The 24,098-nt window shown below is 35.5% G+C and overlaps 1 protein-coding gene across 1 annotated transcript in view; it reads right to left on the bottom strand.

Moving 5' to 3' along the window:
* The window catches only part of Rock2 (Rho associated coiled-coil containing protein kinase 2), a 172,368-nt gene that overhangs the window by 9,466 nt on the left and 138,804 nt on the right, over nt 1-24,098 (bottom strand). Inside the window, exons 12-32 of the mRNA XM_008850105.3 lie at nt 23,791-23,870; nt 23,584-23,632; nt 22,549-22,684; nt 22,379-22,470; nt 21,897-22,143; nt 20,811-20,917; nt 17,578-17,737; nt 15,427-15,587; nt 14,944-15,128; nt 14,040-14,109; nt 12,247-12,350; nt 11,793-11,979; nt 9,206-9,299; nt 9,024-9,118; nt 7,479-7,658; nt 7,144-7,312; nt 5,180-5,250; nt 4,498-4,586; nt 4,051-4,129; nt 2,038-2,299; nt 1,740-1,953 (exon numbers count right to left, since the gene is read on the bottom strand). Coding sequence (XP_008848327.1) covers nt 1,740-1,953; nt 2,038-2,299; nt 4,051-4,129; nt 4,498-4,586; nt 5,180-5,250; nt 7,144-7,312; nt 7,479-7,658; nt 9,024-9,118; nt 9,206-9,299; nt 11,793-11,979; nt 12,247-12,350; nt 14,040-14,109; nt 14,944-15,128; nt 15,427-15,587; nt 17,578-17,737; nt 20,811-20,917; nt 21,897-22,143; nt 22,379-22,470; nt 22,549-22,684; nt 23,584-23,632; nt 23,791-23,870 — 2,831 coding nt within the window. The remainder of the gene's footprint in view (nt 1-1,739; nt 1,954-2,037; nt 2,300-4,050; nt 4,130-4,497; nt 4,587-5,179; nt 5,251-7,143; nt 7,313-7,478; nt 7,659-9,023; nt 9,119-9,205; nt 9,300-11,792; nt 11,980-12,246; nt 12,351-14,039; nt 14,110-14,943; nt 15,129-15,426; nt 15,588-17,577; nt 17,738-20,810; nt 20,918-21,896; nt 22,144-22,378; nt 22,471-22,548; nt 22,685-23,583; nt 23,633-23,790; nt 23,871-24,098) is intronic.

The raw sequence follows: 24,098 nt of genomic DNA, 5'->3' as shown, positions 1-24,098 counted from the left end.
TTCATATAGAACATCCCAAACAATCTTATTCATCTTTATACCACATCCCAAATGGCACCCTCCCATAGCCTCCCTCCCCTCCCCTCCCCCCACTGGAACACTATTTTTTAAAAAGTGATGAAATCAAAGGTCAATGTTCTTTCAAATAGATTAAGAATGCTGATTTTAAATAAGTTTCATTATCAATGGGCATAATAAGAGAATGTTATGGCTTTGAAAATATGCCACATTTGGTATGAAAGTGCTCCATAAATTAACTCTTTATGTTATCACAAATAGGGAAATCATGAACTTATATGAAAAGGACTGCTGCTGTAGCGTCAGATTTAAACAAGCTGTTTACCTTTCTAGATGCCCCCTACCTCATTTTTAAAGCCAATGTCTTAAAATGTATCCCAGGTACATTAACTTCAAACTTATAGGTGATCCTCCTGCCTTAGCCTCCTCTACATGGGGACAGCATTCTGGAATGGTTATAAATAAGAAAGAAAACAATGCCTTTTGTATTCTACAAGATCACTTCAAAGATCAAGTGAGAGAATGTGAAGGAATTAAGCAGAACACAATACATATATATACATACATACATACATACATGGAAGCCTGTCAGAAGCTGAAGACCACTGTCTATTATAAGTTTGGATATGACCCCCAAATCCATTTGTTAGAAACTTGGTCTGCAGTGAAGCAATATTGAAAAGTTGGACCTTTAGGAGGTAACTGATTTATTTCATGGATTATCCTGAGGATAGCTTTCTTATAAAGAGCAAGCTCTCTCTGGTAAGCTTACTGTATCTTAACATAAGAAACCCTCTGCCATGTTATGGTGCAAAAAGGCCCATACTGGATGTTGGTGCCATGCTCTTTGACTTCCCAGCCTCCAGTACCAGAAACTAAATAAAACTGCATTTTTTTTAGGAAGCTACCCATTCTGAGGTACTGAGTATGAGCAACAGAAGATACGTGAATTAATATTCATTAAGAGCTGTAAGGCATTAATAATAGAAATTTAGTTTTCAGATATTTTACGTAAGGCACACAAAATGGCCTTCAATGTCTCTCATTTCTTTTGAGATTCTTTTTTGTCATTTTATTTTTGTTTTATTGTGTTTGTTTTGAGACAGAGTTTTCCCGCAGCCCCAGCTGGCCTGGAATTTGCTACACAGACTAGGCTGGCCTCTATCTCAAAGAGATTCACTTGTCTCTGCCTCCCAAGTGCTTGGATGAAAGGCACGCATCACCATACCCAGCCTGTTTAAGATTCTTAAAGATCCATTGAATGCTATAGTGCCCAGTAAGCCAAGAAATGGTTATTCAGTGTCAAAGTACTTAAACGACTTTAATATAGCCATATGAAATGGCTTCACAATGTTTTTGTGTATCAAGATCATTCTTGACCTTCTTCCATACCCCTAACTACCTCAACTCCAAGGAATGCTCATTTCACTCAGCATTTGAATTGAAAGCTGACCCGTACTGCTCCTAAGTCAAAAACATTGTTTCAAATTTCTAGATGTAAACTAACGCTGAAACTAATTTCATTTCTGTTTCAAGTCATCTAACATAAAGAAGTTTGCAAAATAAAGGGCAGTGCATGCATGCCACACATATGAAGGTTTGTGTGTAATGTTAATGCTCTTCCAGATCATTAATTAGCCCACATGCTTACTAAAGATGAAAATACTCATTATATGCAAAAATATAATAAAACAAACCCTTTTTGTACCACATTTTAATACCTTGGTTTGTTTGGAGCAAGCTGTCGACTGGGCCGACGGATAGACTGGTTTTGCTGTATCTTCATTGAGGTTCTGGGAGATGACCGTGCAAAAGGATCTGGTGCTGGAGGCTTTTTAGGTATCTTTTTCACTAACCGACTAACCCATTTCTGCTGTTCTTCTGTAGAATTTGCCAATAACAACAGATTCTTTGCCGATGAAATATCATAATAAACTATAAAAAGAAATATTTGAAATGAATAAATGTGCCTAAGATGATCTGAACAAATTATAACACAGCAAAGAGTTCCCTATTTACCTTTGCAAGGTGCTATAATCTCCTCCTTTTTGTCCATGTGATCTTTATGGCATTTAATATGGCATCGACGGCACTCTAGAGCAGGAGGGGGTTTAAACATGTGCCACAATGGCTTCATACAAGCCTCACAGTTGGTTGGGAAGTGATAAAGAGTAGGGATAAATTCATGTCCTTTGTGGCAAATGTAATTAGACTTTTCTCCCACTGGCTCCACTGGAAATTCTGGTTCCTTCTTACTTTCTCCTTCATTGGCATATAGAATCTATAAATAACAGAGAGAACAAATGAGTGATTTCAACACATTATGTGATTTTTATCCAACAATTCTGACAAATTGCTTGATGAGAATAAAATGCATTTGAGATGCAACCTAAGAAGGTTTGCCTGAAGAAGAGTTAATGTAAGCTAAGAATGTGTCTCAGTGGTAGCATGCTTACCTAGAATGCACAAAACCTCAAGTTTCATTCTCTACTACAGGGGGAAAGAACTTAGGTGAGAGGGAACACAGTCACTCTGCTTCAAATTTCAGAAGAACTGATTCTGTTCAAATGTGGCCTCATTTTCACTTTAGTATCTATGCTAAATCATCAAAACAGGCTGGCAAAAGGACACATTCACACTTCATTAGGTGGGTTGCCCCTAGCCCCTGCCTCCTCTCGGAAGGACATTTAGGGCTTGGAGTGTAGTTCATTGGTAGGTCAAAGCCCTAGGTTCAGTTTTCAGCACCATTTCCCATCTAAACAAACAATAGATCAATCACCTAAAGAAATACAGCAACTATATTAATTGTTCATACTTATGGATAATAGAAAAGTGGGTGATTACTATATGCACATCTTCATTTTAAAAGATGTATACGGAGACTTGAGGGTTAAAATGAATAGAAAAAAAAAAGATACACAATATCCCCAAATAAAACGTACAAAGCACTAAGATAAGAGGACAACTTTCCCACAATGTATCAAGTACAGTAATTTTTATATAGAAAGAACTAGGTCATGAAAGAACACTGTGAGCACCACAGAGCCCCTTGTTTTCTTTCCTAGGGCCAAAGAAGCCAAGTGAAAAATAATGCATACAATATAGGTCCACTTACATGAATTAAGTTGTGACAGCACTTAGTTTTGGGAAGGGGAAAGTGGTTTGAGTAATTTTTTAAAGGGGTGTGTGTGTGTGTGTGTGTGTGTGTGTGTGTGTGTGTGTGTATAGACACCATGGAGCACAAAGTGACCATGGAGACCAGAAAGGGGTGCTGGATCCCTTGAAACTGGATTTATAATCAACTGAGCCACCAGATAATGGGTGTTGGGATCCAAACTCTGGACCTCTGATAGACAAGTGCTCTTAACCTCTGAGCCATCTTTCCAGGCCACAAGGTTTGAATAATTTTAAAATGGAAGCAGTAGAGGGGAGAATTTGGCTTTACTTTAAGAAATAAAAGGGCTACCAAGTATGTCATTCAACTTTATAAATTATTTTTTTCTTTTTTTTGGTCTTTTTGATCCAGGGTCTCCATATAGCCCCAGATGGCCTGGAACTCACTATGTAAACCAGGCTGGCCTTGAACTCACAGAGATCTGCCTGCCTCTGCCTCCCAAGTGCTGGGACTGAACTATAGGTGTGTGCCACCATGCCCAGCTTATAAGTGATTTTTTAAAACTTTCTAGAGGGCTGAGAATAAAACCAAAACAGGAGTAAGTTCATGCTTTTAAAAAAATAATCATAACCAACCTGGTGAAAAGGGACAATAAGGATCAGAAACAAAATATAAATATGCTCCAAGCTTCAACAAGCTAAATCATGAAGAGGAATGAACATGTCTTCAAACAGAGTGAGCACACTATAGAAAATCAACCATCTTTAAATGTGACTGAACAGAAAGGAAATTAGAGAAAGACCAATGAGGAAAGGAGCCAAACCTGTCATGTCACAGGAGAACCTCCAAGGGCGGGAAAAAACAAACCAACCAACAAACAAACAAACAAAACACAAAACAACCAAATCTATGTTTACCTGGAATATCCTTGGAATTTCCTTAGCATCTGCTCTGTATACATCTGTCTGTGTAACTGGTCGGACATGAAACAGCTTGCTAGAAAATATTTTTAAATGAAGGAACAAAATATTAATCAAGGATTATATTGCATTGATTATCCTATACTTACAACCATTTTGACCCACTTAAAAAGCTCAGAGTTTTCTATTATTTCAATCATTAAGATTTTCAGAAATTTCTAAGTTTAATTTTCTTCAGAAAACAATGTATTAAAGGTCTATGAAATGAAGCTGTTTTAAATATTTTATTTTTTCAGTTTTCAACTGCATGAAGGACATTAAAAGAAAATGTTATACTGGTATAGTAGGAGTTACACTATGATTATCAATGGAAAATCATGCTACTTTCAAATTAGACTTTAAAATAAGAGTCTCTAAATAAAAGTCTCTAGTAAAAGCACTTACTCTATGTCTAAAACCATATAAGGATTTGATTGTTCTTTATCTTGTTCACTGTCATAGAAAAGAATCTTCTTACTGCTTACAATCACATACTGTTAACAAAAGAAAGGAATTAACAAATTACTATGCCCATATTTATTTTCTTTTACAAGAAATTCTATATTTGTGATAAAGTCAAATAATACTAAACTCAATAAAAAGTGCTAGTATAGCTTTAGGAAAGTGTTCCGTAGAATAATATGTTCATTTATAGATTTTTATTTATTCTTCTGTTTGTAGATAGTTTAGATAAGCAAATGAGAGGACACAAATGAAATCAAGTATATTTTAAGCTTTGGGATCTAACATTAACAACTTCATATAAAATGGACATAATAACATTAATAATCATACTAGCAGAAGAAATAAACAGGTCTTTCTATCACACCCAAAGCTGTAAAAGCTGTTTTCCTACCAGGATAACAAAAACTTCAAGGTCAACATGTTTCTGTTTACTGACATCAAAATTCATTTTGTTAATAACCCATGTAGGGCAAAAGATTATTTTACATAGATAAAATCAAAAAGCATGAACACGATTTGTATGTCAAAAAATTTAGGCATGGACATCCTACTGGTGCCAAAGTAAAATGGCTGGAGTTAAACCAGGAGTTAAAAAAGAACTATATTCAAAAGTATCAATTACCTTTTTAACCCATCCAAACTTTTTAGTGTTGTTTCTCACAGGCAGTGATAACCATCCTTCTAATCTTGATTCTATAAATAAATAAAAAATATGAAGATAAATGTAATGATTCTCCTTTGACAATGAGAAATTTAATAAAATTTTAATGTGGAAGTCATAAACCAACCAAATATATATACCGTTTAGAATCATATTGTTTATTATTTAGGATACTATAATTATGCAAGGTCAGTAGAAACAAGTTATACAATGCAAAACAAAATACAGATTATATCACATTGGAAATAATACTCTAAATTATAATGTCATATACCCCATTGATGAAATTCATGCACTGGCAAAATTCAGGAAAAAAGCTGCACAAGACCAAACAGGCTATTTTCACTGGCATATCTACATTAAATCTTTTATTTTTCCTTTAGAAGAAGAACTGCTTACAGGTATAATGTACATTGTTAAGTAGATAGTATGAATAATATGGAATTTTAGAATAGCTATGCTAAAATGAAATAAAATTGTATAAAATATGGGTCAAACTCCTTTAACAACCAACAACAGAACCAAAAGATTTCTAAAATGTCACATATCAAATATCAAAATTAGTAAAATTTTAATTCTACAAAGGAAACTAGCTTAAGTCCTTGGACTTTTTCTAATACTTTTGATCAGTATTTTAAAATAAAACTAGCAAGTGAAATGGCATGTTTGGTTATTGTAATAATATCAGTAGTTATTCATTATTTAACATCTACGATGCACGGTACAAATGCTTTACATAAATTCTCTATAGTCCTCACAGTTCCATACAATAGGAATTACATTCCTAATTTAGCTGAGGAAACTGAAATCTAGAGAGATCACAGTAATAACCTCTTTGAGCTTTAAAGAAGCTCTTGGGTTTCTTCACTTCACCTTTTAGGGTAAGCACCAGGGCAAATTGCTTTACCTGCTCTTTTAAGGCCTAGCACACAGTGAACCAGCTATAAACTCAATAAAAACCTAAACACATTCTCTGGAACAGTCTATGTGGGTTTTTTTTCCCCCTATATTGCCACTCTTGATGTGAAACTACAGAAAGAAGTTGTCAGAAAACAGATGAAACTCATGCATTTTTAAGAGTACAGAAGATACTGCACCATTTCTTTAAAGCTGGCAAAATCTAGTGATCTAGCAATTACAATAATAATGCCATTTGAAAATACCTTAAAAGAAAATCTTGGTTCATGCAGTTTATTTTTTACTGTGCCGATACAACACGTCAGAGTTAGTGAATATTAGTTAGTGTTATAAAATTATTTTTCAAAAGGACAAAATAAAGAGTAGGGAAAATTCCAAAGAGGAAAAGATTTTCAGGATATCACCTGTACCATTAGACTCCGATGAAATGGGTAAGTAAGACAAAGATTCTTCTTCTGAGTCAGAGTCAGAGTCAAGGAGCATGTGAGAACTGCAAGGCTTAGTGGCAATACTGAGAGAAGTGGAGGAACGCTGGTAGGTGAAGGACAGGGACTCCGTAGTGTGTGACTGAGTTATATGAACTAAACACCCACGGGGGAGAAACCAAGAATGCAGAAAGAAGAGAAAATAAAAGGAAAGCTTAAAAAGAGAGCTACTATATGAGGTAAATATCTAAACACATGGAGTTTCATCCACGTTTATTTTTAATGAAAAACAGACTTAACGAGGACAGGAAAAACCTCCTCACTCATGTTAAGAAAACACAAATAAACACTGAATAAAATAATGGAGACAATTCAATATGTTTCAGTGAACTGAATAAAAGGGACAGAAATAAAATACAATATATAAATGTGTTCAAAATGCTAGAATTCCCACTCCAAGTCGAAATAGGTTTCCCCCTATAGAAATGACAAACATTTTCCCTAAAGAGCAAAGTTAGCCACAGGGCTTAAAACAATTACCTGACATGTTTAAGAGAAATATAAGGGCTGGAGAATGTGTACCTGGAAATCCATCGTCTGGCTCAGCATCCCCAGGTCCACTGCCTATACTAGAACTATCCAAACCAACGTGCAAGGCCTGGAGCTGTGACCGGAGCTGCTCAATGTCACTGTCCTTACTGTCCAGTGTCATCTGGAGCTCAATTCGAATTTGGCTCTCTTCAGCTATTTGCTGCAAGAAATTAAATTAATTGGATGAAATGTACCTTGTAATTTTATATCCTGGTTCAATGATAATTACTAATATAAATGTTCTTCAACCAGTCAAATACACATAAACAAGGAAATAATTCTGGTTTTAAAAAAGTTTCAATTTAGAGTCCAAAGAGTATTCTTACGGCCTGCATTTCATTCAGCTCCTTTTGATACTTGATCATCTGCTGCGTCAGTTTTTCACGTTCAGATTTAAGCTCCATATGTAGCTTTCTATTCTCTTTCTCTTTTCTTCGCACATCTGTGTCACTACCACGTTTGACAGGTTCTTTTCGATTCATGATCTCAGCCAACTTATTCACAGCCTTAAAAATGTGAAAAGTATATAAATAAATGTTGAGGTTTTCTCAGGAACTCACCAATTACAAGCTGTAATCACCAATAATTCCATTCCTATACACAGTGTTACAAAGAAATACTTTCAAGGTTGGGAGATGGCACAGCCAATAAAATGTCTGCTGGACAAGTGCAGGGATCAGAGTTCAGATGCCTAGCACCCATGTAGAAAGCTGGGCATGGTGGTGCATGCCTCTAATCTCAGTGCTGGGGTGGTAGGGATAGACTCCTTGAAGTCTGCTGGTCAGTTAATCTTCCTCTAGATTCAGCAAGTGATTTTTGTCTCAAAAAATAAGGTAGAGAGAGGCTAGAGAGATGGTATAGTGTTTAAAAGCACTTGTTGCACTTCCAGAGAACCTGAGTTTGGTTCCCAGTACCTAAGTGGAGCAGCTCACAATCTCCTACCAACTCCAGATCTGGGGGATTTGACACTCTCTTCTGGTCTCTATGGATACCTGTACATAGGTGGTATATACTCACACAGACAAACACACACATATAAGTAAAAAATAAAACTTAAAAAAAAAAAAAAAAGGCAGTAAGCAATGCTGCAACATTGGAAGATATCCAGCACTGACCTCTGGCCTTCACATATACATATGTGAACATGCATTGCTACGTCGTACATGTATTCAACCATGCGTACATGAACACATAGCACACACTTTTTTCCTTACTTTAAATAATATACTTCCTTCATTACTATCCATTCTATATTCTAAATAGGTTTTCATTCTCATGATTTCTGAGAATGATAATTTAAAATATTTACAGGGGCTGAGGGCATAGCTCAGGTAGAGTGCTTGTCTAGCACGTTCAACGCCCTGGGTGTGATCCTCACTGCCACACAGACACCAATTACAGGCTTGATTTGATTCAACTTTATTCTAAAAGCGACTTTTTAATAGACATATGTTCCTTCTTTTATTCAGGAGGAAGTGAATTCTGCATTGGCATTAAAATGCACCTTATCCAATAATAGAGAATGGCATTGGCATCCATGCATTTGTGTGGGAGCTGGAAGAGGGTGCCAATAACCACATGTGCCTTTTCAGACCATCTGACTCTTTTCAGGTTGTGAACAAATGGTCATTCTCTATAGTTCCTTAAAATTCGAAAAACTAGGAGGAGATGTGGAAAGATGTCACACAGCAGGAATAAACTAATGCTAATCAAATGTTTCTCTTAAGTTGACCAAAAAAAAAAAAAAATCAAGAAACAGTTCAACCACTGATATTGCAATGAGCACTGCCTCCAACTGGTAATGCTAGAAGTGATACATAACAGATAATGAAAACAAGATTGGAAATTGTATTTCGATTCTAATGACATACTTGAGTCTTGAGTGTTCTCTCCGTCAACAGCTGCTTCTCAAACTGTGCTTTAATAGCTGCTGCATTTATTTCCTCATCTTTCAACTTCGACAGTTCTGAAATAAATGGAAACGTAAAATTACATTAATAACGAAAGATACTAGGTATATTAAAATTAAACTTTACTTCTTGTTGATACATACGCTCTTGAGCATCCTTTAATTTGTTGTTTAATTCTTCTTTCTCATTTGCAAGATTCGCAACATCACTAGTTAGTGTCCTATTTGTTTCTTCAAGCTAAGATATAGAAGTGGGGGATAAAAAACACTTCAATTTATAAAATTTTAGCTGCAAAACAGTTAATGAAAATTCTACTTTACATGTATCCTAGAATGTCAAACATCTGCCCTTCTCTCACACGTTATCAATTAAAAAAACAAAAACAAGAAAACCACTTAAAAGCCTGTGAAAAGGAAATACAAAGCATTGCATTGTCATCGTGCAGAATAAAAAAATTAAAAACGGAAGTATTCCTTTCAGAATGTTAAGACGGAAAATGAATTTTATTGAAATTCATGTCCTTTTTCCATATTCCTTCCCAACTTTTCCCTAATCTTCCTTTTCTGAAATTTTACTATGAAGTATGTGTTCAACTTTGCCACCCAATACTGTGTATTTCCATTACATATACATGAAATAATATGTGGTTTTACATGGTTTTTAAATGACTATACATTAAAGAATTAAACTTGCTGGACTGTTGGCTAGCTGGGCATGATGGTGTTTGTTTGTAATCCCAGCATTTGGGAGGCTGAGGCATTAGGAGGACTGTAAATTCTGGGCCATCTTGAGTGCAAACCAAAAAGAACAATAATTACCACCTTGCTAATACATATGATTAATATAATATAAATGGATTTAGTTCATTTAACTTCACCTTCTATTTAGTTCCATTTTCTACCACACTTAATGTACCTATACTTTGTTTTCTGAGACAAGGTCTTATGTATCTCATGCTGGTCTTGAACTAATTAAGTAGCCAAGGGTGGTCTGATCTTCCTGCCTCCACTTCCCAAGTGTTGGGATTATAGGCATGCACTACCACACCTGATTTATTTAACATATCCATTTATCTATCGAGAATTTGAGGTTTTGCTATTTACAAACATTTATGTTCCTTTAAGTATTTTATTATGTTTATTTTATGTGTGTGAGTGTATTGCCCGCATGCCTGCATGTATGTGAGTGCACCCATGTCGTGCAATGCTGCAGAGATCAGAAGAGGGCTTTGGATTCCCCTGGAACTGGAGTTAAGGATGGTTTGTAGCTGCCATGTGGGTGCTGGGAATCGAACCTAAGTCCTCTGCAAGAGCAGTCAGCACTCTTAACTGCTGAGCCATCTCTCCAGTCCCCGACATTTATGTTTCTATAAGCACTGTGTCTAGTTTGTTTAGCATTATTTGTCTTTTTTTGAATTAAAAAAAATTTTACTTTATGAGTGTTTTGCCTGCACGTACGTAAGTACACCCATGCAATGTTCACAGAGGCCAGAAGTGGCACTGGATTCTCTGGAACTGAATCTGGGTCCTCTGCAAGAGCAGCCTGGGGACTTAACTGCTGAGCCATCTCTCCAGCCCCTGGCATATTTACCTTAACCTGGTGGACTTTCTTTGGGTGGTATTATGTACTTAAAATTTACTACAAACTGTCATTCTATTGACTATACTACACTTGCCATATTGAATTTAAGACTCCGCAGTTGTAAAGAAAATTCCACTTTCCAGATATTTCCCAAACACTTAAAATTTTCAGATTCTGATTTTCAGTTGTTGAAAAGAATGAAATGGTATTTCAAGGCTGTTTTTATCTGCCCTTTTGCTAAAGAACAGTGAGACAAAACATCTGTTAATGTATTTGAGTTTTCTCTTTTGGTCAATTTTTCTTCTGAATTGTTTAGCCTATTCTTATTGATCTGTAGGAGTTCTAAGTGTATTCTAGATACTAATCTTCTGTTTAACAATACATCACAAATATCTTTCCTATTGCTTGTTTAGGTTGTCCTCTGTCATAGACTTAGATTTTGTTGAGCAGCTTAAAGTTTTTATTTTTCATATTTGATCCTTAATATAGGCACAATTTATTTTAGTGTTTGGTATAGTAAAGGTCTAAACTTTATTCTTTAAAAATTTTTCTATTTATTTCTATTTTATGTGTAGCAGTGTTTTGGTTGCATGTTAAGTGCACATGCATGCAATGCCCACAGAGGCCAGAAGAAGGCAGCAGATTTCCCTGGAACTGAAGTTGAGAGATGTGTTGTTAGCATGTGGTGCTAGGAACTGAATCCTGGTCTTCTGCAAGAGCTGCTTGTGCTTTTAACTGCTGAGACTCCCTTCCAGTCCTTAACTTTATTCTTTTTCACATAAAAATTTAGTTATTCCAAAACTATTTATTAAACCTGTATCCTTTCCCACTGGTTTGCATATTACTGTTTCCACCAAAGTCTTCTACATGATCTACTCCTGGCCTACCTGTTCAAATACCGTACCTTACTGTAGCATTTCAGTAGGTCTGCATAACGGACAGGGTTAAACCTGACTACGTTGTATTTTACTTTTCTTTGAAATGTTTAGACTCTGTTAAACACTGAGAACGTTTATCTGGATTAAAAATCTGGTAGTCAGCAAAGTCAATTTTTAATTTACATCTTTGACACAGTTCCCAGGTATTTCTAAAGATTTTATGACACAGCAGTTTGATTATAATCCAAAAAGCACCAAGAATTTTACTTACAGATCCAATTGTAGCATCTTTTTCAGTAAGTTCTTGTTTGTGTCTAGCCATCATCTCTTTGATCTCTAGCTCTTTCATGATTTTCTCTTTTTCCAAATCAGAGTATTGTTCCTCAGCAATTGAACGAGCCAGCTGCTCAGAATCTGCTTTGGTCAAGGTGATTTCTAGCTGGGCAGCCAAAGAGTCTCTGTATTTCAGAGATGAATCATATATCATAATTATTTTTCCAGCTTTATGGTAATGGGAAATGAATCTAGGGCCTAATGTATTATAAGGACACAGTCTATCACTGAGCAAAATCCCCAGATCTCTTAGAGATATCATTTTAATGATCAATTTTCATTATGAAGTCAGTTTTTGTGTACCTGACTTCACCAGATTCTTTATCTGGTGAGTAACAGGGACTATTCTAGGTACAGGGAATATGAACAAGGGATAAGAGTCCTGCCCTTACCTTTCATCCTGTAATTCTTGTTTTTTCTGTTGTAATTCTTTACAAAGTTTAGTCTTTTCTTCACTTTCTTCTTTAAGTTCTCTAACTTGTGTTTTATAGAGGGTCTAAGGAGCAAAAACACAACAGAAATGAGTATCTGTTATCACCAATAACATTACTTATATATTCAATTTCTAGCCAGACAAAAAATTGAATATATACAAATATTTTCTTAATATTGAGTTAATTTTGGGCACTTGAGGAATTAATAATTTTGTGGGCTTTCACATTTTCTAGTCACCAGTTAATAAATTCAAGTTCAGCAAGCAGCTAAAAGTATAGCTCAATGGTAAATTGTACTCCCTACATCTAGTTCCCACCATACTCCAACCCCCTTTTCATTACAGAATAACTGTCCCTACAATCTAAATAAATGCACAGGTTGATAAGATGAATTAAAAGGCAAGGAAAGACATTACTAATTTATAGAAGAAAAAAAGGCAAACCAATAGAAATACTTTGTTTTTAAATATTTTTTTTTATTACTTTCCATTTTATGTGTATGAGTGTACTGGCTGCACTTAAGTGCACCCATGTTGTGCAATGCCTGTGGAGGTCAGAGAAGGTGTTGGATTCCCCTGGAACTGGAGTTACAGAAGGTTGTCAGCTGCTATATAGGTGCTGGGAATCAAACCCAGGTCTTTTGCAAGAGCAGGCAGTGCTCTTAACCACTGAGTTATATCTCCAACCCCAATACTTTGTATTTTAAAACTGATCTCAAAAAGCACAAATGTCAAAATGACAATTTTTAAATTTCATTCAAAAGCATATTTTAGAGCTGGGCGTGGTGGTGCATGCCTCTAATTCCAGCACTTAAGAGGCTAAGAGGCAGAGAAGCAGGCGGATCTCTGTGAGGTCGAGACCAGAATGGTCTACATAGTGAGTTCCAAGACAGCTGGGGCTTCAGAGAGACCCTGCCCCAAAAAGATTTAAAAAAAAAAAAACATATTTTGTTCCAAAAGGCAATGATGTTAACTAGTTTCACAGGCTGGTAATAGTATGTACTTAGAATTATGTTCCCGGTAACAGTAGTTATTTTGTTGGTGTTTTGTTCTGAGATAGTGTCTCCCTCTTTTGTCTAGACTGGGCTCAACTTCGTGGGCTCAAGTCATCCTCTTACCCATGGTTGCAACTGCAGCCACATGCTACCAAGCAGGTCTAACAGAAAATTTCTCTTAAACACCCCCCACCACCACCTTTATTTGTGGTGCTGGGGGTTGAACTTATGGCCTCACCCATGCTAGGTAAGTAGTCTACCACTGAGCTATATCCCTAGCCTCTGTCTACTTTTTATGAGTCATATAAAAATCTCATTCAAATCATTGCCAATGTTTTAATATTATAACAATCTATTTTAGCCAGGTGTGGTGGTGCACACCTGTAGTCCTAGCACTTGGGAGGCAGAGGCAGGCGGATCTCTTTGAGTTCAAGGCCAGCCTGGTCTACATAGTGAGTTCCAGGTCAGCTGGGGCACAGGGAGACCCTGTCTCAAAAGACCAAAAAAAAAAAACAAAAAAAAATTTATTTTAGAGCTGGATGTGGTGGTACACTACTATAATCCCAGCACTCAGGATGTGGAGGTAGGAAGATAGCAAACTGGTAACCAGTCTGGAATGTACGTGAGACTGTCTCAAAAATCTAAAACCAAAGCAACCAAAACAAAAGGAGTCTAAAGAAAATCATTCTGCTGGTTCTGTGATAAGAATTTTTTAAAAGTCTATAAATAAATTCAAATGCATGTGCCTGGAACTTACCGAGAAATATTGCTCTGCTTCAAGTTGATCTTGCAACTCCTTCATTTGCCCATCTGCATCTTGACGTTCTCTGTGAAGACAGTGAATCCAAGTATTAAGTGATATATTTTAAATCAGCCACTATGCAAGTATGGGAGTTTTGGCCTTTCAAAAAAAGTCCCTGAAATCAAATCATTTTCATGCTAACACTAATCTTATTACTGCCTTTTAAAACTCTCATTGCTGTCAGGCCTGGATAATCCCAGCATTTAGAAAGATGAGGCAGGAGGATCATGAGTTCAAGGCCAGCCTGGAGAATTCCATGAAATAACACCTCAACAAAACAAAGCAACCCCAAACAACTGAAAGCCAGGTATTATGGCTCATAACTGCTATCCCAACACTCTGGAGTCTGTGTGAGGATTCTTGAGAGCTTTTGTTTAGCCTGGGCTATATAGAGAGATCATGTCTCAAAAACAAAAAAAAATCCAAACACAAATAAATAAATAAATAAATGAATGAATGAATGAATGAATGAATGAATAAACAAACAAACAAACACACTCACTCTAAAACCAAATTGTAATTCTTTCTCTACTGTGGCTGGCTATATGATATATGAATGATGTCATCTATCCAACAGCTAATGCAATGTATGCTTATGGTTTTGGTTTCTCTGTTTTATTTTACTTTCCTCTCCCTTAGGCAGTCTTGCTATAATAGCTAAGGCTCGCCTGGAACTTACTATGTAGCCCAAGATGTCTCTGAAATTATAATCTTCCTGCTTCAGCATCCCAAGTGTTGGGATTATAGAAGTATTACCACCATACTTGGCTCACATTTTCAATTTTTAACATAACAAACATCATACATATAACCCCCCAAACTGTGAAATACTCAATTTTGCATTCACCAATTAACTTACTTTCGAAGTTCAGAATTTTGCTTTTCCAAGTTCATTTTCATTTCCATGAGATGATTATTCTCTTGTTTTAACTGCTTCTCTGACATTTTTAATGTGTTAACTTGCTGGGTTTGCATCTTCAGGTCATTTTGCATAAGGCAACGTTTCTGAGTCTCCTGCTCTATCTTTAATGTCAAATTTCTAACCTAAAAAAATGAATTGTATACTTGACATTTAAGTAATTTACTTTGAATTTCTAAAGAGTGTGTTTTTCTCATTCTGTTCACAGTAAAGTATATCACAGTATTGCTAAACTTATAAATATATTTTAAATAAAATATATTTATAACTTAAAATGAGTAAATTATGACCAAATCCATTAAAACCAACAAATTCTATAGAACATTACAAGAAAACAATTTAAAATTATGAAGCCATTAGATCTTCCTAATAAAATTTATTGTCGCTTCTTTAGTTTTCATTATTAGTCTAATTCATACTTACATCTTCATTTAGCATCTCTTTCTGTTTAAGCAGTTCATTTAGTTTCTGCTGTGACTGTTTGAGGTCACAGTCCAATAGAGAGCATTTTTTCTCAGCCTCCAATAGTAGGTTCTCCACTTTCTGTTTTAAAGACCTTTCCTCCAAGAGCTTCTTCTCCATTTCTATTATAATAAAAATGAACATAGTTACCAATTTGCAAATAAGGACATAATACTACTTAACTGTTACTCATTTTCAACTTGACGGTTTTGTCACTTTTTTCCATATATTTGAAATATTACAAATTTTATGCTTGAAAATTAGGAGTTTCATTTGCAGAGCATAAAGTATATCAAACTCTGTGATAAGTCCATCTATTCTAATGAAAGAAAGTTAAATTTGCCTTTATGACTCTACAAGACACTGACATCTTTTAATAAAGCAGTGCATCTATTTTTATCTGAAAATATTCCAGGTAGATTCCATGACTTCTCTTTCCACATTAACATATTACTATGCAAGTGTTTGAAATTATGTTTTAGGGAGGCAGTGAAGGACAAGATTCAGGAACCCAACTTACTAGGTAAGCTAACTTCTCTGTCTCAATTTCCTTATGTCTACGAGGACAAAAGTATTTAACCTCCTAGGCATAATACAAAAATTTTGAGGTTAATGCACATATAGAACTTAAAATACAGTTAGGCATATGGCAAGGACTTAGTAAGTGCTCATTAATGCACACAATGTCTTTTTTAAAAAAGTAAAATAGTATGGAAAATGGAGAGAATCTACAAAGTCTTACCCTTAGTAGGATTATGGGTAATCTTTGCTTTTATCACTTACATTTTTCTACTTTTATTTAGTGATTTACAATACACTTTTATTATTCAGAAAGCCACCCTTTCTTTCTTCTTTAAGTAAAGTCTATGCCTAATCAAGAAACTACAACATTAAATGTAAGTCTTATAGTTAGAGGATTATTTTTTGATTAGTATTTTTTACTTAAATCCAATTAGGATTCCTCTGCCCCGTCACACCTAATAGTCAACATCTAATAGTTTTATTAAGTAAATGTTAAATCCATGAATTTTTTTCATGTTTTTGCATGTTTATGTGTGGGGTATGTGTGTGTTTGCATGTGTGTGTGGAGGTGTGAAGTTGACATCAAGGTTTTCCTTGATTGCTCTCCATTTTATATATTAAGGCAGGGTCTCTGGGTGAATCTGCTCACTAATTCCAGCAAGTCTAGGTAGTGAGCTTGTCCCAGAGATTCCTTCTCTTTGTCTCCTAAGTGCTGGGATTACAGGTGGCTACCATGCCTACCTAGTTTTAACATAAGGTTCTAGGGATTCAAACTCCAAATGTCATGCTTGTATAGCAAGTGCTTTATTCACTAAGCATTCATCTCCTCAGCTAGAATTTTAAGTTTTTAATGAAGAGTCTTCGAAAATGTGGCAAAATGAAACACTAAGTTCTACTACTAAGTAGACAGTATTTATTTTAAATTTTATTATTTTTATTTTCTGTGTATGAGCGTTCTGCCTGCATGTATGTAAGTGCACCTGTGTTTCAAGAGTTTCAAGACTGCTATAAGAATATTTTCAAGTAATTACTTTTGGAATTTCAAATCTAAATTATTCTAAGACAATTCTAAGGTAAAAGATTGTTTGTGAAAGTTAACTTTGAGATCTATTAGTTATTATGTGGCTTTAGCCAAATCTTTATTTTGCCAGAGTCCAAAAATCAATAAATTTATATATTCTAGTTGCACTAGTTACTGCTTATAAATCTTTGTCTTACATAACTATCAATAATTTTGTAACACAGCTAGTGAAATGTCAAACTATAATAAATATTATGTCAAATATTTATTTATCTCCCAAATCTTAGATGTACCTAGAATATCTCACATTCCACCAACAATGTTACTGGAACATAAATTTCAACCTAGCAATATGGTTGAATAACTTTGTGTTTGGATTTTACTATTTTAGAAATGATTGTTATAATGACACAAAGGTAAAAAGGAAGTATGTAAAGCTTTCCTGTTAATTTTGCTCCTTTCATTTCCAAAATTTGGCAATAAAATATAAACATTTTCAAACCAAAGACTTGAATCTAGAATCAACTTGTGGCACAATGTTGCTGGAAGACTCTTTTTCTAGCGCATACCTTTCATGGCTTCTGATTTAGCTTCTTCAATGGATTCATAGATCTTATTTTTATCTGCTAGCCGTGCTTTTGTGGTCTTGTGCTCAGCTTCTTCTTGTTCTAAACTCTGCTGTATAACTTTTAGTTGATATGTCATATCTATTTCCATGTTGCTCTTTTCCTATTAAATATTTCCAATGGTAACTATTAGCAGATTTTCAAAAACTCTCAAAATTATTTCTAAACAGGCTAAGAATGTTCAGCATTTTTCCTCTCCCTCTTCATCCATGCTTTTTATAATGGTAATCCATGCTCTCTATTTCTTCAATCCCTCTGATCCCTCTACCATATGTCTTCTCTACTGTTTAGAGATTTAAATCGAGCCTGTTTAATTTCACTAATATGATCAGAGAACTATTCTCGCTGTACAATTCAAGTATTTTTCAGTCTCTTTTATTTGCAGTCATTCCACCCTTGACACTTTCCACTGATGCTGTTCAGACTGTATCCCCTGGCTCTCCCCATCCTGCTCTCATCTTTCCTCCTGTTTTGGAAGTTTCCCCAGCTACCTTCCAGATGCTGCCGTTCTTTAACCAATTCTTACAGCATTGGTTTTCAAACTTAAAAAAAAAATGTATATAATGTTTTTAATCTTGCTACATTTAAAAAAAAAAAAACCTCAAGATAGCCTACCATCCAAATAGTAGACTTTTTTGGTGTGTGCAGTCCAAGGGGTTGAACTAAGGGCCTTGCATATGCTAGGCAAGTACTCTATCACTGAGATGCATCCCCAGACAGAAGAAACTTGTTCTAAGTTGAAAACCTGGATAATAGAAGTCCATCTACTTTCTATATATGCCCCAATGATTTTCTAATTCTTTGGTATCTAAAATACATATAAATGTTATATAGTCTTTTATTCAAATAAACATGATTTTTTTTCAAATGATGTAATTCGCCAACAAAATAATCTACTGTAACCTGAATAACCACAACTCCATAGTCTCTTCCCAAATGGGTTCTTCCACTCACCTGATTTCAGCAACTTATATACCAATGATTCAAATATTACTAGTATTTATAACCAGGACTTACTGCCTTGTAGACATTCTAATTGGCTCTCCCAAAGGCACCTTAAATTTAAGCTTAAGAGAATCAGGAAGGATTTATCACTGTCTCTAATTGAACTGATTCTCCTTTATTAATTAAAGGTACTCTTACAGATCTTTCCATAACTTTTAAACCTGGGATTTGACCTTAACTATTATTCTTTTTTTTTGAGGGGGGGGTTATTTTTTATTTTTGTATGTATGAGTGTAATGCCTGCATGTATGTAAGTGCATCTGTGTTGTGCAGTGACTTTGGAAGACAGAAGAGGGTGTCAAGATACCCTGGAACTGGATTACAGACAGTTAGTCGCCATGTGGGTGCTGGGATTCGAACCCTGGGCTTCTGCAAGAATAACCAGTGCCCTTAACCACTAAGCCATCTCTCCAGCCCCTGACTACCACTCTTATACCACACCTGTCAGTTGCTAAGTGCTGTCAAATATTCTCCTACAAATACTTCTCAGTCACCCCATTTCCATACTTTTAAACACTGTTCTAATTTAAGTCTTCATTTATCATTATCTAAATTATTGAAAAAAGCCTTCTAAGTAGTCTACTTGCCTCTAGTCTTCCAATTTACCCTCTACATAGTATAGTGATCTAGTAACTGATCCTAAATGTGCCTCTAGTAAGAACATCCAATTTAAACCGTCCAGTGATCAGCCCATTAGTTAGGGACTATAATTTCTTAACAGAGTATTATGGTTCGTATATATATAATGTCCTGTATAGGTTCTCTTGATCCCCAGCTGGAAAAACTGGGATACTTGGTGGGGGAGGAGAGTGCCAGGTCTGTTTCCTTTCTTTCCTCTGCTTCCTGGTGTGTGGAAATGAAGGCGTCCAAAACACATAACTCTCAATGTCATGAACTCTGCTATGGCTTCTTCATCATGATGGGCACTGTCTTCCCAAACCCATTTAAGTTACTTTTTGTCAAGTATTTGGTCATGGTGACCAGAAAAATAACTGATGAACAGAGTACTCAAAATCTTACATGATCTAGTTTACGTCTTCCTCTGTGCCTCACTTTGTAAAGACCACATTGAACTCTTCAGGCAATTTTCACTTGATGTCTATTTTCCTTAAAAGTTTCTTTAGAACACTGCCACATTCCTTCTTCAACCTCAGCAGGGCTGAGCAATTGCAACACAGACCATATAGACAAGAAAATCTAAAATATTTATTATCTTGCCCTTAAAAGAGAAAAGCTTACTGACCCCTATATCACACTCCAGAAATATTGACTAGCTTGTACTTAAATAGTACCATTGATGTTTTCTGTCTTCAGCCTTTGCTCAGGCTGTCCTCCCCTAGCCAGAATGTGCCTTTACCTGCCCACCTCTCTAGCCTGTCAAGTCAGGTGCTCATCTTCTACACCTGATGGGCATACGTTATACAAACATCTACCATTTTGTTTATACATACTGCATTAGAATTACCCAAGGACTTTATTACTACTTTTTAATTACTTATCAGACTGTGATACTATTAAAGGCAAAACTGCATCCTGATATTTCTATTACAAAAGACACACTAATATTTAGATCAATGAATAAACAAGTAAAAATAAAACATTAACTGCACAGAGCCTAGATATCACCCCTGGCTTATGTTATTTTTTAAGAAAACTTCTGAGACAAGTCATGCCATAATTTTGTAATACATAATTTAAACAATATCTCAGTAAGATGGATATGCTGACACACACCTTTAATCCCAGCACTCAAGAGGCACTGGTAGGTAGATCTCTGGGAGTTTGGAGCCAGCCTGGTCTACATGGCAAGTTCCAGGGTAGCTAGGGGTACACAATGAAACCTGTCTTAAAAATAAAATTTAAAAGATACCTCAGTCAAAATATTCCCTGTGTCCTGAAAGCATACTTATTATACATACTTGAGTCCTTTCCTTCATAAGATCCAACACACCAAGAGCTGTTTCTTTTATGGTAAGCCTTAAAAACTATACCCCTGGTTTACATAACTAAGTCTAAATAGGAAAGAACTCATGAGTATGTGAAAATATTCCAGTTAGTGATTTCCCTTATTTTAAATAACTTTTCTCATCTGAAATCCTGTGATTTTCTTACACACACACACACACACACACACACACACACACACAGGCACACAGGTTTAATATATTTACCTTTTCCAAATCGGTGAGCTTCTCCTGTAGTTGTCTCTTCTCCAGCTCTACCTTTGCTAGTAAGGTTTTGCCAGTTTTTAAATCTTCTTCTAGGCCAGATATTCTACCTAAAAATTGCAAAATTTTTTAAAACAACATACCCATTAAGTCACATATAATCAACTGAAAATTAGGAATTTATTAGCTACTTCAGAATTTTGAACTTTTATGAGTAAGTTTTATAACTAGTCATATTTCAGCTAGAACCCAACTGGCTACCTTCTAAGTGCATACTATTTGAATGTAAATCTTTTATTTACAAAATTTGTATCAATGTACTTGTAATGTCCTAGTTTTATTTTTACTTTTTATAATGTGTGTATGTGTATATGTCTAAGTGTGGGTTTGTACAATCAGTGCAGTGCTCATGGAGGCTAGAAGAGGATGTTGGATCCCCTGGAACTGGAGTTACAGGTGGTTGGTTGTGAACCATCTGATGTGGATGTTGGGAACTGAACTCAGGTTCTCTGCAAGAGCAGTGTATGTTCTTAATTCCTGAATCATCTCTCCAGCCCAGTGCTAACAGAGTACTACATTAAAAAATGGGCTACTAAGGCTGGGCATGGTGGTGCATGCCTTTAATCCCAGCACTTAGGAGGTAGAGCCAGGCTGATCTCTATGAGTTCAAGGCCAGCTTGGTCTACATAGTGAGTTCCAGGCCAGGTGGGGCTACAGGAAGACCCTGTCTCAAAAAGACCAAAAAAAGGTGTTTGTGTGTGTGTGTGGGGGGGGGGGGGGTTAGTGCAGAGGCTGGAGATAGAGTTTGGCCGTTAAGAGCACGTACTGGCAGAAGACCTGAATTTGGTCCTAGCACTCACATCAGGCAGCTTACAACTGCCTGTACCAGCTCTATGGAGATCCAATACCTCTGGCCTCTGCAGGCACCTGCACTCACACACATATACTCACATATTGACACACACATACACAATTAAAAATAATATTGAATCTTTAAAAAAAGGATTACTAAAGTTGCATTATCTATCTAAAGTTATTTAAAAATTATAGATCATCAAACTGAAACAAGTAAAAGCTCTATTTTCATACCTTGTAAATCATTAATTATCTCTGATCCATGGGTCCGGTCCCTCCTTTCAGATTCAAGAGCTGACTGAAGATTGAGAAATTCCTTTTCAAGTTTTAACTTCGCAGTCTCCAGCAAGCAGTTTTTATCTTGGAGATCTCTATTGTTAGATTCCAGCTGCTGAATCTGTTTGGAACTTTCTGCCTGGGTTTTTCTTAACCGTGCTGCAGTATCAGACTCTGTTCTTAGCAAAGCGTTAGCTTCATCCAGCTATTAGCCCATTCAAAAGCAAACAAATAAATCACAGGTGTATATAATGAAAATACATCAGTTATTATAGCATTACAAGTTACTTAAATAAAAAACCTAAAAGTATTTTCCTAAGGATTTCTCTTTAACAGTAAGAAGCAAAGGGCTTATGCAACACTATCAACTGAAATTAATATTAACAGGTTGTCATGAATAAAACTCAACATCTTTTTATAAACTTTTGAGATCAACCTACTTGTTTCTGGAGTTGATTTACTTTCTCAGTGGATATTTGGGAGTTCTGATTTCTTTTTTTCAAGTCTTCAAGTTGATCTTTTAAGCTGTTAACTATGAAACAAAACACTTTAGTGGTCGTCAATATAACACATATACTCAACATTTTCCTTATTATTTTACACTACAAACCATCATTTTCCAAATTTCGTTTTTTGTCAGCTTCATGATCAGCTTTCCGTTGGTATTCTGCATTTTTGTGCTGAAGAAGGGCCTTTTCTCTTTCCAACTGTCTTAATACTGATTCTGCATTTTTCCTTAAGGTAATCTGAAATAATGCTTAACATTATCAGAAAGAACTATGCATAAAAATCAAATCAAAATCCTGAAAAGAAGCTAACACTGTTAAAACTGTGTTTCCCATGTTTGTAAAACAGTACACTACACTTAAATAATCATGACCCTCAATGTTTAATTTACTATACTATTCAAAGTAGTTTCATGTAACTTTCCATGACTAATGAGACATTAAATTAACATTAAATTTCAAAAAGAATTACAGCTGGGCGTGGTGGCACACACCGTTAATCCCAGCAGAGGCAGGCATATCTCTGTGAGTTCAAGGCCAACCTGGTCTATGTAGGGAGTTCCAGGCCAGTTGGAGCTACAGGGAGACCCTGTCTCAAAAAGACAAAAAAAAAAAAAAAAAAAAAAAAAAAAAAAAAAAAAAAAATACTTTGTTTTTAAAGCACGTCAAGCATTATAACTGTAATACAAACTGCACATTTTTGAAATTAATTTTTTTTAAAGTTAACATACAAAGTAATGGGTTTCATTATGGCATTTTCATACATATATGCCATTATACTTAAAAAAAGAAAAACTTGAAGTGCCTACACATACTAAATTAACTCAAGATTATGAAACAAGCCTAAGTAATAAAAGTTATCTCACACATACATATATATGTATCTCCCCTTCTGAGACAGCTCTTCCTGTAGTTCCAGCTGGCCTAGAACTTGCTATGGAGATAGTCCTGCCTCTGCCTCTCCAGTGCTGAAATTAAAGGTGTGCAGCACTACGCCTGGCTTATAATTTTAGTATTGTTCACCGATGACATAGTAAACTTTTACCGATATGTATTGCCATGGTACTATGAGAACTCTCTAACTAGATATTCAAAGATTTTTATTAACAAACTACCGATAAAATACAGGAAATTTTTACCTCTTCTTCTAGCTCCTTTACTGTTTTCTCTAGGCGAGTATTCATAGATCTAAAGAAGTTCAGAAAGAAACAAGCAAATAAAGTAGTTATAATTTATGCTAAAAGCATAGTCTATACATAGAAAATTTTATCACTAATCGGCAGCCTTTCTTTCTTAGAACAATGTTTAAGCTTCCACTTTAAAGTGTGTTTGTCTCTAGAGCATACTTGCACTTCTGTTCCAGCTCTTCCTTGGCTTGCATCTCAGTGTTCAGGTGTTCTTCTAGTGTATACAATTTTTTCTGGATCTGTCAAAAAGTAAGAAACTGTAAAATTTTTGTCACAAAGATGAGTGACTTAAAACAACAACAATCTTATTTTGCCTTTCTACTTAATATGCCCTCCTCTATGATGGTATAGTATTTGTACCTGCTTAGTGTGAATTTTACTTAGAGGAAAGAGTACCTGTCTCCTGCTTTCTCTCTTTCACAGAACATATGTAGGTATGAACACATTTATATAGCCATGGATTGAGA

Source organism: Nannospalax galili, unplaced genomic scaffold, assembly GCF_000622305.1.
Source record: "Nannospalax galili isolate Female #2095 unplaced genomic scaffold, S.galili_v1.0 scaffold100, whole genome shotgun sequence".
Lineage (NCBI taxonomy): Eukaryota > Metazoa > Chordata > Mammalia > Rodentia > Spalacidae > Nannospalax > Nannospalax galili.
Note: the sequence above shows the minus strand (reverse complement) of the source record. Positions and strands in the feature narration are given on the sequence as shown.